The 13,665-nt window shown below is 41.8% G+C and overlaps 1 protein-coding gene and 1 long non-coding RNA gene across 2 annotated transcripts; one reads left to right on the forward strand and one right to left on the reverse strand.

The window, feature by feature from the left end:
- The first annotated feature begins 500 nt into the window (after positions 1-500).
- Positions 501-6,807, forward strand: cdc42ep1b (CDC42 effector protein (Rho GTPase binding) 1b). Its single transcript, XM_029837008.1, has 3 exons — positions 501-629; positions 2,719-4,190; positions 5,523-6,807. Exons 2-3 carry the CDS (start codon positions 3,737-3,739, stop codon positions 6,140-6,142), a joined length of 1,074 nt encoding a protein of 357 aa, XP_029692868.1. The 5' UTR covers positions 501-629; positions 2,719-3,736; the 3' UTR covers positions 6,143-6,807.
- LOC115250050 (uncharacterized) lies at positions 4,085-5,797 on the reverse strand. The gene is made up of 3 exons (XR_003888629.1): positions 5,719-5,797; positions 4,361-4,620; positions 4,085-4,217 (listed from the first exon to the last, which is right to left on the reverse strand). It is a non-coding gene; the product is annotated as an uncharacterized lncRNA (long non-coding RNA).
- Positions 6,808-13,665: the final 6,858 nt, after the last annotated feature.

Genomic DNA, 13,665 nt, shown 5'->3' on the forward strand with positions numbered 1-13,665 from the left:
GAACAAGTCGTGACAATTGAATTTTTTCCTTTCCTTTCCTTTTCCCCCTGATTTTACAGATGCAAATTGTTCATTAAAATGCTGTTGCACAATAAGCCCCCATGGCAACATTTGGTCTGTTTCCAGCTCTACTGGCATCTTTGTGTACACTCCAAGTATATTACAGTATGTCTAGAAACACAATAGCTGGATTCAGTGCTCATCAACTCTCCCAGACACCATTGGGTCTCCACTGGTGACCATTAACCCTTCCATAAATACATATGTCTTTATATGTTAAATGCATTCAGAAAAAATACCAAATGTCTCACAGAAGGGTGAATTAACATGGAAAATATACATCTGTTAGATCTGTGTTGTACTTGCTTTTACTATTAAAGTAGAGTTTTAGGATAGAGAGAGAGAGAGAGAGAGAGAGAGAGAGAGAGAGAGAGAGAGAGAATAGGTCTTTACTTGACATCATAATTTGTCACCCCAGCCTCCTCCTCCTCCTCCTTCTCTTCCTCTCCTCCAACCCCTGTGTTCTGAAGCGCCCACCACAGTTCCAGAGGAGAAGGGCCAGCCGAGCACCAGACTTGCATGGCAGCTCTAATACTAGATGTTGTGAAAATAGTGAATAATCCCAACAGGTAAGTTCCTCAACATTTTCATTGGATCTTCTTTGCATCTCGATGAACTTTCTCTAAATTTTCAACATCTGTTCTCATTCAGCTCTTTCTGAGAATAACAGAAATTAACTTCATATATGCTATATTTTTATGTACAAGAGTTAATCCTCAACATTTTTACGTCAGTGAGGACAAATCTCATGCGTCATTTGGCAAGTAATTGAAATTTTTTAGCATTGTTTACGATGAAGCTGGTCTGGTCCATGTGTCTGAGCTGGCTTGTTGAAGCCTGGAGCCCATGTTTGGTGCCAGTAAACTACAGCCATTAGTAACACTGCATTTTTCAGCAGAACCAAGCAGCAGCTGTCAGAGAGCTGCCAGACTTCCGACTGTTGGTTGACAGCTTGTCAGGGATTCAGCATCATGGCGAGACCCAAAAATCCAAATTTAAATCCAAATCTATTCTCATGTAGTGACCTTTTAACGTGATACTGTAAAGACAGTAGAACAATTGCACGCTAAAGATGCACAATCAAGTTGATTTTGAGACACAATACCAAATAGCTCTTTTTGCTTTGTTTTCTTTGGGAATTTTTATTTGTTTGTACGGTTCTTGTCAACAGTCAGTAAGATTCAGGCTTGTTTATAGTCGTCTGGTCTCACTTTGATGAAAGATTCATGAATATTGTGAATGCAAAACATTGATTTGAGTTCTCTGCCCCAAGCGAGAAAGATGCCTGGATGGCAGATGTTAACAGGATGTTTACTCATAACTCACAGCAGTTTAAGAGGGATGAGGTTTGGAGGTGTAACTTAAAGAAAAGTGCAGTGCAGTGCATAGCTAATGAAAACTAAATATGAATTTAATATTGATTAATATTTGTTAAAAAAGGAGGTTATCTGACAGCTGTTTTTCTGTTAATTTATAAACAGATTTTAATGAAATTTTCAGGAAAGGTTGTTAATGGACCGAGGAAGGGCTGATTAGATTTAGTGATGTTCTGGATTCCAGAGCAACTTTGACTTTTGTTCTTCCAAAGATTAAAGCCAAGGGTCTTAAGCAAAAGTCAACTCACTATGTTATGTAACCTTGTATACTGTATATATACATATATGTATACGTACACACTCATGCGTGTATATACGACAGGTGTATGTCACACTTGCAGTCCGTGCTCTCTGAGCTCAGATCAAGATCAAGTGTGCGTCCATCAAATGTCCGTCAAACTGGACCATAAAATGTAACTGAGACGGCACTTTTTTCCTGTAGTTTGTGGCTCTGCTGAATTAGCACAATAAATCATCTTGTAGCAGTATGAGAACGATGCAGAAAAGGGTTTTACAGCTTGTTTGTGTGCATGTGCATGTGCATGTGCGTGTGTGTGTGTGTGTGTGTGTGAGAGAGAGAGAGAGAGAGAGAGAGAGAGAGAGAGAGAGAGAGAGAGAGAGAGAGAGAGAGAGAGAGAGAGAGAGAGAGAGAGAGAGAGAGAGAGAGAGAGAGAGAGAGAGAGAGAGAGAGAGAGAGAGAGAAAGGTCTTGCTACAAATTGAGTTCTATAATACTCATTCTAGTAGCAAGGTGAGAACATTTTTGGTAGGTGGGGACATTCTAGAGGGCTCCAAAATTTCAAAGGACTGTTTGTGTGTTAAGACATGGTTTTAAGGCTGAGGTTTAAGTTGGGCATAAGTTAGGGTAAAGGGTAAAGTTTAAGGTAAGGAGCTGTGTAATGCACTATGTCTATATGAAAGAACAGTATCAGGTCTTTCAACAGTAAACTAAGTGTGTAACCAGCAGAGCGGCCCAACCATCCTCCTGCTTAAGCTGTTCAATCATGCCTCCAGACTGACCAGGCAGCCAGCAGCAACAACAGTGACAGTAATCCAACACTGGCCGTAGGTTCGGAAAAGTCACATGCTTGGATCTTATTAGCGCCCCCTGTGTCCTGGATTAATTGTCTCAGCAGACAGGATGAAGGTGCTCAAAGAGTTTTCAAGAAATGTCATTCAATTCCTTCACATCGAGACATCTGTGTTCAAGGTCAAGCCAACAAATGTGTTCTCTTATAGGTTTAACAGGCGAATCACAACCTCTTCTTCTCTTTTGGCCTCAGGTGAACTGAATGAAAACACCAAGATCCCTGCAGGAAACCCATCAAGGGACTAAGTGGATTGAAGAGGGCAGAGAGCAAGCAAAGGAGTCAGAGAGGGAGGGGAGACAGAGGGGATTAACAGCTAATCCCGTGCACGGACAGCCCTGGACTGGCCCGTAGTTCCACCACAATGATATAGGTGAAGCAGTTGCTGGATTATAAAACCGATCTTAATCTCTTTTTTTGGAGAATATATTCTAGTTCTTCTTTCAACAATCTCTATAGTTCTTGCTTGAGGACAAGCCTGTCACTCAGGGATAAACCTCGTTATTAAAGGAGTGTGGTATACACACGCACAGAAGAAGACACTGAATAAAACACAGAAGACTCTTTTTGGACTTTTAAGTGGAGTGGACAAATTACCTATGGGACTCAATACAAGTTCCTTTAAGACTGGACCATTTCTTCAGCTGCAGGAGAGATAAGTGTCCCTGAGTATATGTCATGTGAGCCCATTCGAAGTAAATTTGAAGCCACAGGTATTAATCCTTTTGAGCTAGGCTGAAAGTTGAACAAGAGAGAAATTGGTCTAATCTCATTTGTTGTCTATTACAATAACTTCCAAGGTTTTCTGATCAGATGATTGACTCTAAAGTTGCAGAAGTCCTCAGCTAATGCAAATGATTTCTTGAGCAACTGAACGGGATCTAAACCTGAAATCTTCACTCTGCCACGTGACCTTTGGTTAGAAGTGACATCTGTATCTGTGGAACTCATCATTTATGTGATTTTGTACTGGCTAAAAGTTGCGGTTGTTGGAGAGAACTAGTGGAAGAAAGATGTGATACAGAAGGAATGAATCCATACCAGCATCCTGTGGCAGAGATCAAGCCCGAAACAAAAAATAGATGAGTAACAGCAATTTGAAGAGGGGATTATTCACCCTGTTATGCTGCATTTAAATTTAGATCTGTAACATGATACAAGAAGTCAGACAACATCAACTGATTTAAAGGATATTGGACAACTTTTAATTACCATGAGCCTGGGAAAACTACCGGGGATAAAAGGCCTCACATCTGGTTCTCAGGAGAAACGTCGCTTCAAAAGTGAGCTCTCTGTGGACATGATCAGCCCACCGTTAGGTGACTTCAGACATACTATGCATGTCGGTCGTGGTGGTGATGTATTTGGCGACACTTCCTTCCTGAGCAACTTTGGGGGCCTCCGACCACCAGGAAGTCCAGACTCCACCAGCAGCTCCAAGATGGCTGGCTTCTTCACCCGTGCCTTTCATCATGTGCGGAAGAACTCTGTGGCCCGTCCACGTGGGGGCTCCCGTGACACATCTTCTCCTCCACCTGACATCTCGCCCATTATCAAGAACGCCATCTCCCTGCCCCAGTTGAACTTGGATGCCTCCAATGGACGCCTGCAGAGTGTGCTGTTTCCCAGCTCTGTTAGCTCAACAGATAACAGCCTCCGTGCATATGGTGAGATAAGCTCTTCCCCCGTGCATGCTATAAACAGTAACCTCAGTTACTAACCTCAGTTAGAGTTTGGTGTTAGCTGAATTTGCTTGTTCATGACTTTTTTTCTTTTTTAAAAAAAAAACATGTTGCATTTATTGTGAGCTGAAAACAGAGCTAAACAGATTACCTACATTAATCCCAGTGATTAGGTAGAGCCCAGTGATGTTACCATGCCATCACTTCGATGTCTCAGTGCTCCTTCTCCTGCAGAACAAACACTCTAAACAGTTGCTAAGGTGACTTGACACATGTAGAACTGTAAATGTCAATCAACACACAAACACAGAGTTAGGCTGCCCACCGTGTTCCAACATTATTTCCTACATGCCGCCAAGGCAACCAACTAATGAGTGGGCTTCTTCTGAGCCATCCAGATTCACCTCAGCAACACCTGCACAAAGTTGGATTGAGAAGCACAAATAAGCACAGCTGGTTGGCTCTGGATAAAGATAGCTATTAGTTTTTGTATGTGTGTGTCACAGTTGCAAGTCAAAGTGAATGCATACCATTGATTATCTGCTAGCCAATCAGAGCTCAGGTTGCAGTGAGCAGGGCTTGCACTGGAAATCCCCTTCCCACCCCGAGATATTTTACCCAATTGGTAAAGCATTTGCCCTATAAATTGATGTGTAGTGCACAGTGACATGGCATATTTTTTTCAAGCAAATATGTACAATATATATGACACATAATCAAACCAATCCACTGTTGGAGTTGCCTCATACAGGATTTCCTTAAGTGGTAGACTGAACCAAAATAGTTAAAAGTGTTTTATCGGCAGACATCTGTTATAAGTAAAAGCTTCTATAAGGCCTCTTAATGCATGACCAATACAAGATGCAAATAGCTGTAGAAAGGAAGTTGAAAATCATGCCAAACAATTCCTGAGAGCTGATGTTCTCATCCACCTGATGTCAGACGGGACTTTGGTTAAAAACATTTGATTGGGTATAAATCAGACTATCAACCACTGTCTTGCTCTCATATCTCTTGTGTTCAGACAGGCTGTCTGTGGAAGGTTTCAGCAGCAGCATTCTGATCTATGCTGATCTGTCCTGACACCCTGTGGTGGAGGAACATATCAGCCCATTGGGACTTTTATATACTCTCTCTGTCTCCCTCTGCCTCTCTCTCTATATATCTATACAAACAAAAACTTTTCTTTAACATATAAATATTCCAGCTTGCTGCTGTGAGGCTAAAACAGACCACAATAGCAACAAAAAAAAAAGACAAAAAAGGGTCTTTAACTGAAAGTTTCTTGGTTTTTGATTTCTCCTTTTGACTCTACAGGTTTACCCTCTGGATTTATCACTCTGCCCCGCGTCTCTCGTCTTGACAGACCGTTCCAAGATGGAGATGTTTGGAGAGGGTGTCTACCAGACCATTATGCATTCACAAGGACACGTTCAGACTCCCTCACTTCTTTCAATATTGACCTTGGCCCATCGCTTGTGACAGAGGTGCTGAATCTGATCGACAACCCCACCTGCCTCCAAATATTCAGCAGCAGCTTGGCTGTAGAGGAGGAAGACTGTGAAGGACGAAGAGATGACTGCGACAGTTCGCTGACTGATACTCCTGTGCAGAGCCCCCAGGTGACTTCACCTAGCTCGTCTGTGGGTCGTGGATCATTCATCCTGAGCAATGACAGCAGGAGGCAGTCCTGCAACTCTGCCCAGTCAGTGCAAGCTGATAGCAGCTGCTCACCAGGGACACCAGTTATGGCCACCAGGTCTCCACAAGCATTACAGGCTGTGATGGAGCCAGAGAGGTTCAAGAAAGCAGCTGAAGTTCTGTGTCGCCATTACGGGGGAGGATCCTTCAGAAAGGACATGAGGCCTTCTCCTTCTTCTCTCCACTATAAAATGCAATACTTTTTCCCTGACGATGAGGAGGAGATTAAAATCTGATCTGTTGAAACTTTCTGTAGAAAGAAAGGCAGAAAATTGTATATAGTATCACGGTAGTTTAGTTAATAAGTTCTGGATTCATTTCCAGTCAGAAAGACTCAACCCTCCGCCAACATCAAAAACTGGCCCAAACTGTTGGACCTATGGCTTTAAAAGAAAGTTAAAATTAAGAACTTATCATTCTGTCAAATAAAGCTTCAGATTAATGTCAAGAGTTGAGATGATGTTCATAAATTGCTGAAATTGAGATTTGACAGCAACATGAGGATATTGTAACTCAATAGTAATTTAAATAATCAATGCAAGTCATAGAGTAAGAACATGACAGTGTGTCAGTATTCAGATAGATTAAGGTAACTTTTTATTAGCTTTAGGCAAAACTGAAGCAATTTGATGCCGTTCATTAGCTACAGATTTGGAGCAGCCAATAACTGCAGAGACTCACCAATGTAAAGCTTTTACTCTACATTAATGATAACATTTGTCCAAAGGATTTTGAGCTAATCAAATGGACAAAATCTGCATAAAAAATTGGTAGTAAATGTTCAATACAGTGGGACCTCTACTTACCAACGTCTCTACATGCGAAATTTTCAGCTTACGAAGCGTCTCAACGGGAAAATATTTCCTCTTGTTACGAAAGAAATTTCAGGATACGAAGGTCAAAAATATGCTACCGCTGCTACTCGCAGCTCACGGAGTTTAGCGAACACAAACATGCTTGTAGCTGCTCTGCCATTGGCTATCGCCTAGCATCTTCCTGTAATCCCATTGGCTAGGAGGGACGTCAATATGTACCAGTTTGTGTGTATCCCAGCGTCGCCTTCGTTTAACTTTTATTTAGGGTGGGTGTTTGTATGTTTGTCCATTAGATAGCGGTGTTACCACAAGTGTTAACATCTGTTGCTAGTAATGACGGCTAATATAAGATTAGCCTGTAATAGAGTTCATTTTGTTCCTGGAGAAGCCTTGCACTGAATTCATACATTTATTGTGCAGTAATCTAATTGTAACATGTATTTGTTACATGTTCTGATGCATTTTTATGATTTATAAAAAAAAAAAAATGTCTGAATTTTTGGGGGCTTGGAACGGATTAGGGCATTTACATGGAAAACGCGTCTCTACTTACGTAATTTTCAGGTTACAAAACAACTTCCGGAACTAATTAAATTCGTAAGTAGAGGTCCCACAGTATTTCATAGAAATCTGCTGTGTTAATCTCTATGTTCCTGACTATTTGAAGACTGATTAGCATCTACTCTGTGTTTTAAATAACAGAAAACATTTAATGATGTCATATGCTCTGTTGTGATATCAAAATGTATGAAAATTATTATACATAAAGGTGTGAAAAATATAATTGTTGTCTGAGTGTGATCTGCACAGGGGCCTGTTCTCTCTCTCATTTGTTTTAAATGTCAGTGGATAACCTGTCTTTACATGATGTTGACATCCCTAGTAGGAGAAAGAAGCTTTAATGATTGTGTGTCATTACCACACATGCAAAAAAGTACTGCAGACAGAACCGAAATGTTTACACCGTCGATATTCTTGTGTGTAAGTTAAGGTCCAATGCCGCCACAGCGTTCATGGCGAGAACTGCAGGTGAAACTGCCACTTGACCATTGAACAGTAAAAATATTTTCTCCTACACTTCCTCCAGCAATGTCAATAGAAGTAATCTGACAAAGAATTTCAACTTTCACTACAACATTGTAAGGGAGGTGACAGAAAATCAGGCATTGGATGGCAACAGTCAGGATAAATAAATACATTTACAGAATTGGTCAGAAATTACATTTTCTTCAAAACTTAAATTGAATTTAAAAAATAGCTTCAATGGTAACTACTTAATTCAACCTATAGATCTGATACTCAGATATATCAGCATATCACATTAACTGCTAGATGTGTTTTTTAGCATTTCAAGAGGTGTAAGTGGTGATGCAGGCAGCAGCAGATTTTTTTGTTACTAATAACCTTTATTTACATTTCTGATAAAATACATAAAGCGATGTATGCTGGGCCTATTGAACAATGTTAAGCAAACAAACTACGGGGGTGAGCAAACATGCATTTGAGAAGCTGCTGTAGACGGTAGAAGTCATTTAGAAAAGTAGAAGTGATTCAGTGCAGAAATGCCTAAAGCTTTGTCTTCTGTAAATCACTTTCTCTCCCTCACACATAAATCTTTTATTAGGTTCTGTTCTTATCTTATCTTGACCTTGATAGCTGGAAGTTTCCCAGCAGGACTTTACAATAATTCTCTAGTAGGCTGTCGGTAAGTTTCCACTGACCAGCAAAGACGTCATGACTATAAATGTACATGCTGTTACATGCTGTCCACTCTGTCTCTGTATAAAGGTCGTTTGAATGAAATCATTAAATTTTATCAGTACTGCTGTCTTATTTTAATGAACATCCAAAGTCTTTTCTCTTTATTGACAGACAGACAGACAGACAGACAGACAGACAGACAGACAGACAGACAGACAGACAGATTGATCCACAATGACCTCTAGATAATGCATTGTTATGTTCACGATTGTTCATGACTTCCTCCATTTCTTTTTTTCCTTCTTCCCTCTGAAATGCACCAATATCTCCTTGGTTTTGAGGGAATTCAGGCAGAGAGAGCTCTCAGTACATCAATCTTTAAAGGTATCCACATGGTCCCTGTACTCCTGTTCCTAATGGCTCCTGATACAAGCCACAGATGCTGTACCATAAGAGTAGTTTTGCATGTGGCAGATTGGAACATGTTGAAATAGCCATGTAAGCCATGGCTGACAGGGGAGGTCTAAATGCTGGCTATGTGGCGCAACAGACGACAGCTGCAACCAACAGCGCCACCACAGACCTCCAGGAAAGCACAGAGACTGTAACTGCCTACATCAGCAAGTGCATGGACGACATTACCACAACCATGTCCATCACTGTTTGTGCTAATCTGACGCCATTGTTGACAGGGCAGGTCTAAATGCTACCGAGGGCTCGGAAAACTACCTCTAGAGCCAGAGACGAGTGTGCCCGAGGACAGCAAGGGCCAACCCCTTCCTCGGCACCAGATAGTCTGGACAACATACCTGGTTGTGCAGCTCACAGATGCCTTCAAGAACATCTTCAACACCTCAATGAACCAGGCTTTTGTCCCCACCCTGTCACCTGTACTACCCTCCTCTCAGCCGCCACACACCTGGACACTAAAGACTCTATTCTCTCACCCCCAACAGCTGACCTAAAAACTGGACCAGCTGGGGCTCAACACATTGCTGTGCAACTGGCTGATGGTCTTCTTCGTCACACTACTGATCCAAAACTGCACACCAAAGTAGAGCCCCAACCTCTTTGTCACATTCGCGGATGACACAACTGCGCTGGGTCTCATCAGCCACGGGGAGACAGATTACAGGAGCAAGGTGAGCTGCCTGGCCATGTGGTGCAACAGAGGACAATGTTTCCTTGAATGCAAATAGGACTAGGGAGATTGTGGTTGACTTCAGCATGCTCCTCTGAGCTGCCTTGGTGAGAGTGAACAACACCAAGTTCCTGGAAGTACACATCACCGAGGACTTCTCCTGGAACAACAACACCTCATTACTGGTTCACCAGGGTCTCTCCTTTCTCCGCAAGCTGAGAAGAGCCGATGCCCCAGCCCCCAACATGCGCTCAACCCAAGGACCAGAAACAGCAACTGAAGGAGAGCTTTATCCACCTATTTGTCCTTCTCTCTGTCATGATTGCACCAGCCACTTCATACAAACTACTATGGTTCTGGTTACTCTGTTGCTTTAAAATAGTATCTGCCTTGCATTGTTTATTTGCTCCGTGTAATTTTTGCACTAATTTCTCTTTTGCAATAGTTTAATCATTTTAATTTTACTGTTTCTTTAACTTGGACTGCTTTTTATATGTATCGTTTATCATTGTGCTGTGGGCCCTTGAGTAATGATACTTCAATCCACTGTATGAGCTGCACACTTACAGAAGAATTGACAATAACGTTACCTTAAACCTAGAGGATAAACGGGAAAGGTGATTTTTAGTCCATTGTGGAGATCTCAAGCCTGAAAAAATGAGATTGTTCTGTTAGTCTCTTACCCTGGAGGTCAGAAAGTGATCTACTCCCATCCCCTTTAACTGGTCTCTTAGTATGAGGGGCTCGATAATAATAAAGTCATTATTAAACAAAGGTTTAGACTCCAGATGGTTCAACAATCCTCAGCCCCGACACCGGACATCCAAAAATTGTACAGATCAGGTCATTGGTGAGACGGGCAGGTGGTGAGGAAAACATTGGAAGGCACAGATGACTGAAGGATACCAGCTCATGAAAAATGGTATGAACCTTCATGTTGAAGGGTAATCTTCTGGCTGAGGGATTGATGATGTCCTTTACAGGGAATGGTCCAATAAAGCGGGAGAGAGTTTACAGGATTCAGAGAAGAGCAGAATGTTCATTGTGAACAACCACACTGATTGACCAGGTTGGTAGCTTGGCAGCAGAATTCCTGTGCTTATTTGCAGAGCACTGACTAGTCTCCTGGGTGCATTCAAGGTCAAGGCAGACATCCTGCCAAACTTTCTGACAACAGCGAATGAGATCCTGCACAGAAGGGGCACCTAAATCCACTTTCTGGATAGAGAATAAAGGGGGCTGGTAGCCGAGCGAGGCTTCAAATGAGATATCCCTTTTGCTGAGCTGGAGAGACTGCTGAGGGCATTCTCCATGCAGGGCGCATGCCGGCTCCAGGAAGATTTTTAGGGCTCGGCCCCACATCGTAACACCGCTTCCAGATCCTGGTTGGTGTTGGATTGCAGTACCTCTCGTGTGTCACTGCCAATCCGCGTGTTCTTTAAATGAAGACTTCAAGTAAACAAATGTCAATTTCAAAATGTATTTAGCAAACAGATGTATTTAGCAAACAGATGTATTTAGCAAACAGATGTATTTAGCAAACAGAATCAATTCAAGATACAAATATTACAGAGCTCTGGGCCAGTTCATAACCCTAGCAACAACAGAGTCAATTGTCAGGGCATGAAGTCTGACGACCTAACTATCCCTTGACCCAGTCTTTTATAGAAAGACATATGTAAATTATTGATGCTAATTCAGTCCAATCCAGTCCTTCTTCTTGGATGACCCCATCTTCTTCTTCCAGCCTCCTTTGGTGTTGGTGTGGTCCTTCTTGTCCATTATCTTCTCCAGATGGCCAGGTCCGAAGTCATATTCCTGCCAAGGAACTTATCAACACCAGTAAACTACGTTGTCATGTTTTATGATGGGGATCTACCCTTTCCTGTCTGGCTGGCTCCAACTGTCTGACCAGTCTTCAGGTCAAGGAAGGGTCAACTGACTTGCTTTTGTGTATTCCTACTAAAGAGTATATAGTATTCTTAACTTCTAAACTAACTGTAACATAAAACAAAACATATAGTATAACACATGCTAATAAGATAAAAGATGCTAACAAGATAAAATAATTATCTTCAATCCCCCTTTTGGCCTAGCCTAAACTAGGCCAATACTACCAAATTATTGTCAATTCCCTTAAATCTCTCCATCACTTACTCCCATCAAGGGAATGGTTTCCCTTCGAATTTGAGCCATCTGGTAAGGAGGAGGTTGCTTTCCTTCAATTGCAGTTACGATTATACGATTACATAGAGAATACAAGGAATACAACAACAACCACACAAAATTAAGCCGGCAGTTGCAGAAATTAATGACATCAAAACAGATAGAATGATCACTTTCCATTTACCAAACATTCTATCCATCCATTTCTCTAGTGGATTAGTTACACCAGAATGCTCCTTCATTTCGTCTGACAATGTCTGCAAACCTTCCAGTGCCCGGGTCACAGAACCATCTGGAGCTGTATTATTAGGAATTAATGTACAACATTGATCTCCAAACATAGCGCAAACCCCTCCTTTTTCTGCTAAAAGCATATCAAGTGCCATTCTATTTTGCACAGTCATCAAAGAAGTGGCTGCAACCTGTTCTGACAGGCCAGCCACTGCATCTCTGGTGAGATTCGCCAATCGCTGCACATTATAATGAACATAATTGATTCTATCCACATTCTTATTTGGAGTTATAGGAAACAGTGCAGAGATTAAAGGTAAATTTTCGAATCCAGCTGATACCTGGTCCACTAATTTATATTCATCAGGGACTCCCCTTGGAATTCCAATTGAATCAATATATGTTGGGGATCTCTGTGTGAGATCAAATGATGTTCCTCTCCTATATCTAATTGGAGGTAGCACCTGCTCCCCCTTTGGACTTAATAAAGTGATAGGGAGTAGGAGACGAACCAGAGTACATGTTCCTGACCAATCGGGTGGGATTGCTGGCATCAGAGTGTGCGGATCACAGTGCCAAAACAAATCAGCTCGATGAACTGGAAAGTGTGAAGCGTTACTCTATGTAGTGACATTTACCATGTACTTACACCATGTTGAAGGCAAGTCACCTACCAACCTTCTTCCCATTCGTGACAAGCAGGTAAAATTGGATCTGACTGAAACAAATGTAGGAGGAGATGTCTTATTCAAGACCACTGGAAAAGAGCTGACAAAGTGGATCATACATGTGTCCATGGTCCTCCAAATTCCAGGGTCTCTACAGCCACCTATGATAAATCAAACTGAAATGTTGTATCACTCCCTTTGGTGCAATCAAGAATCACCCCTGTGTAACCCAGTCAGATCTCTCCCACGTTGCCTTGAGATCCTCCCCACAACGCACACAAAAGTAGAACTGTAATCATTGTGCCGTCTCCTTTAGATGTTTCCGAATCTGTCCAAGCGTTCTCTGTGGATTACCTGCTGGGGTACATTGATTCCAGTGATACCAGAGTTAGGGTTAATGTGTTAGAGTGTTAGTATGTTAGTATGTTAGGGTTAACATGTAATGTTCACTCTGCAACTTCAAAGGGACCAGTCCACCTGTGCTCTGACCACTTTCACTTGATGACTCTCAGAAGAACCCATTCAGCTGTGTGTTGAGTTCCTGGATCCTTCCTGACTGTTGTTACAGAGGTTGCCTGTTGGGAGAAAACTGAGAGAGTTGTTTTTAGTTGAACAAAATAAGATTTATATTTCATAAAAGTGCTGAGCTGGTCTATGGATTTTCTGCTCCTGGTCCCAGAAAGGGAACACCCCTCTCGAGCTCAAAGGGAGTGAATCCTGTTCGGGAGCTAACAGAGCTTCTTACTGACATCAAGGCTATTGGAAGTGCCTGTGTCCATTTCATTCCACTGTGAGCACATATCTTGCCAATTTTGCTCTTCAGTGTTTGATTCATTTTTTCTACCTTCCCTTGTAATTGTGGATGATAGACGGTGCCAAATGCATGTTTAAGGCCTAATGTTTTTCTACTTCTTGTTAAAATGAGTTCTATTATCAAACCTAATTTGTTTGGGGAAACCATGTATCGGATTAATCAAAAATTTAATAACACTTTTTGCATCTTCTGCTTTTACGGGAACCGCCTCTGGGCAGCCAGT

The sequence above is a fragment of the Takifugu rubripes genome, chromosome 5 (genome assembly GCF_901000725.2).
Source record: "Takifugu rubripes chromosome 5, fTakRub1.2, whole genome shotgun sequence".
Lineage (NCBI taxonomy): Eukaryota > Metazoa > Chordata > Actinopteri > Tetraodontiformes > Tetraodontidae > Takifugu > Takifugu rubripes.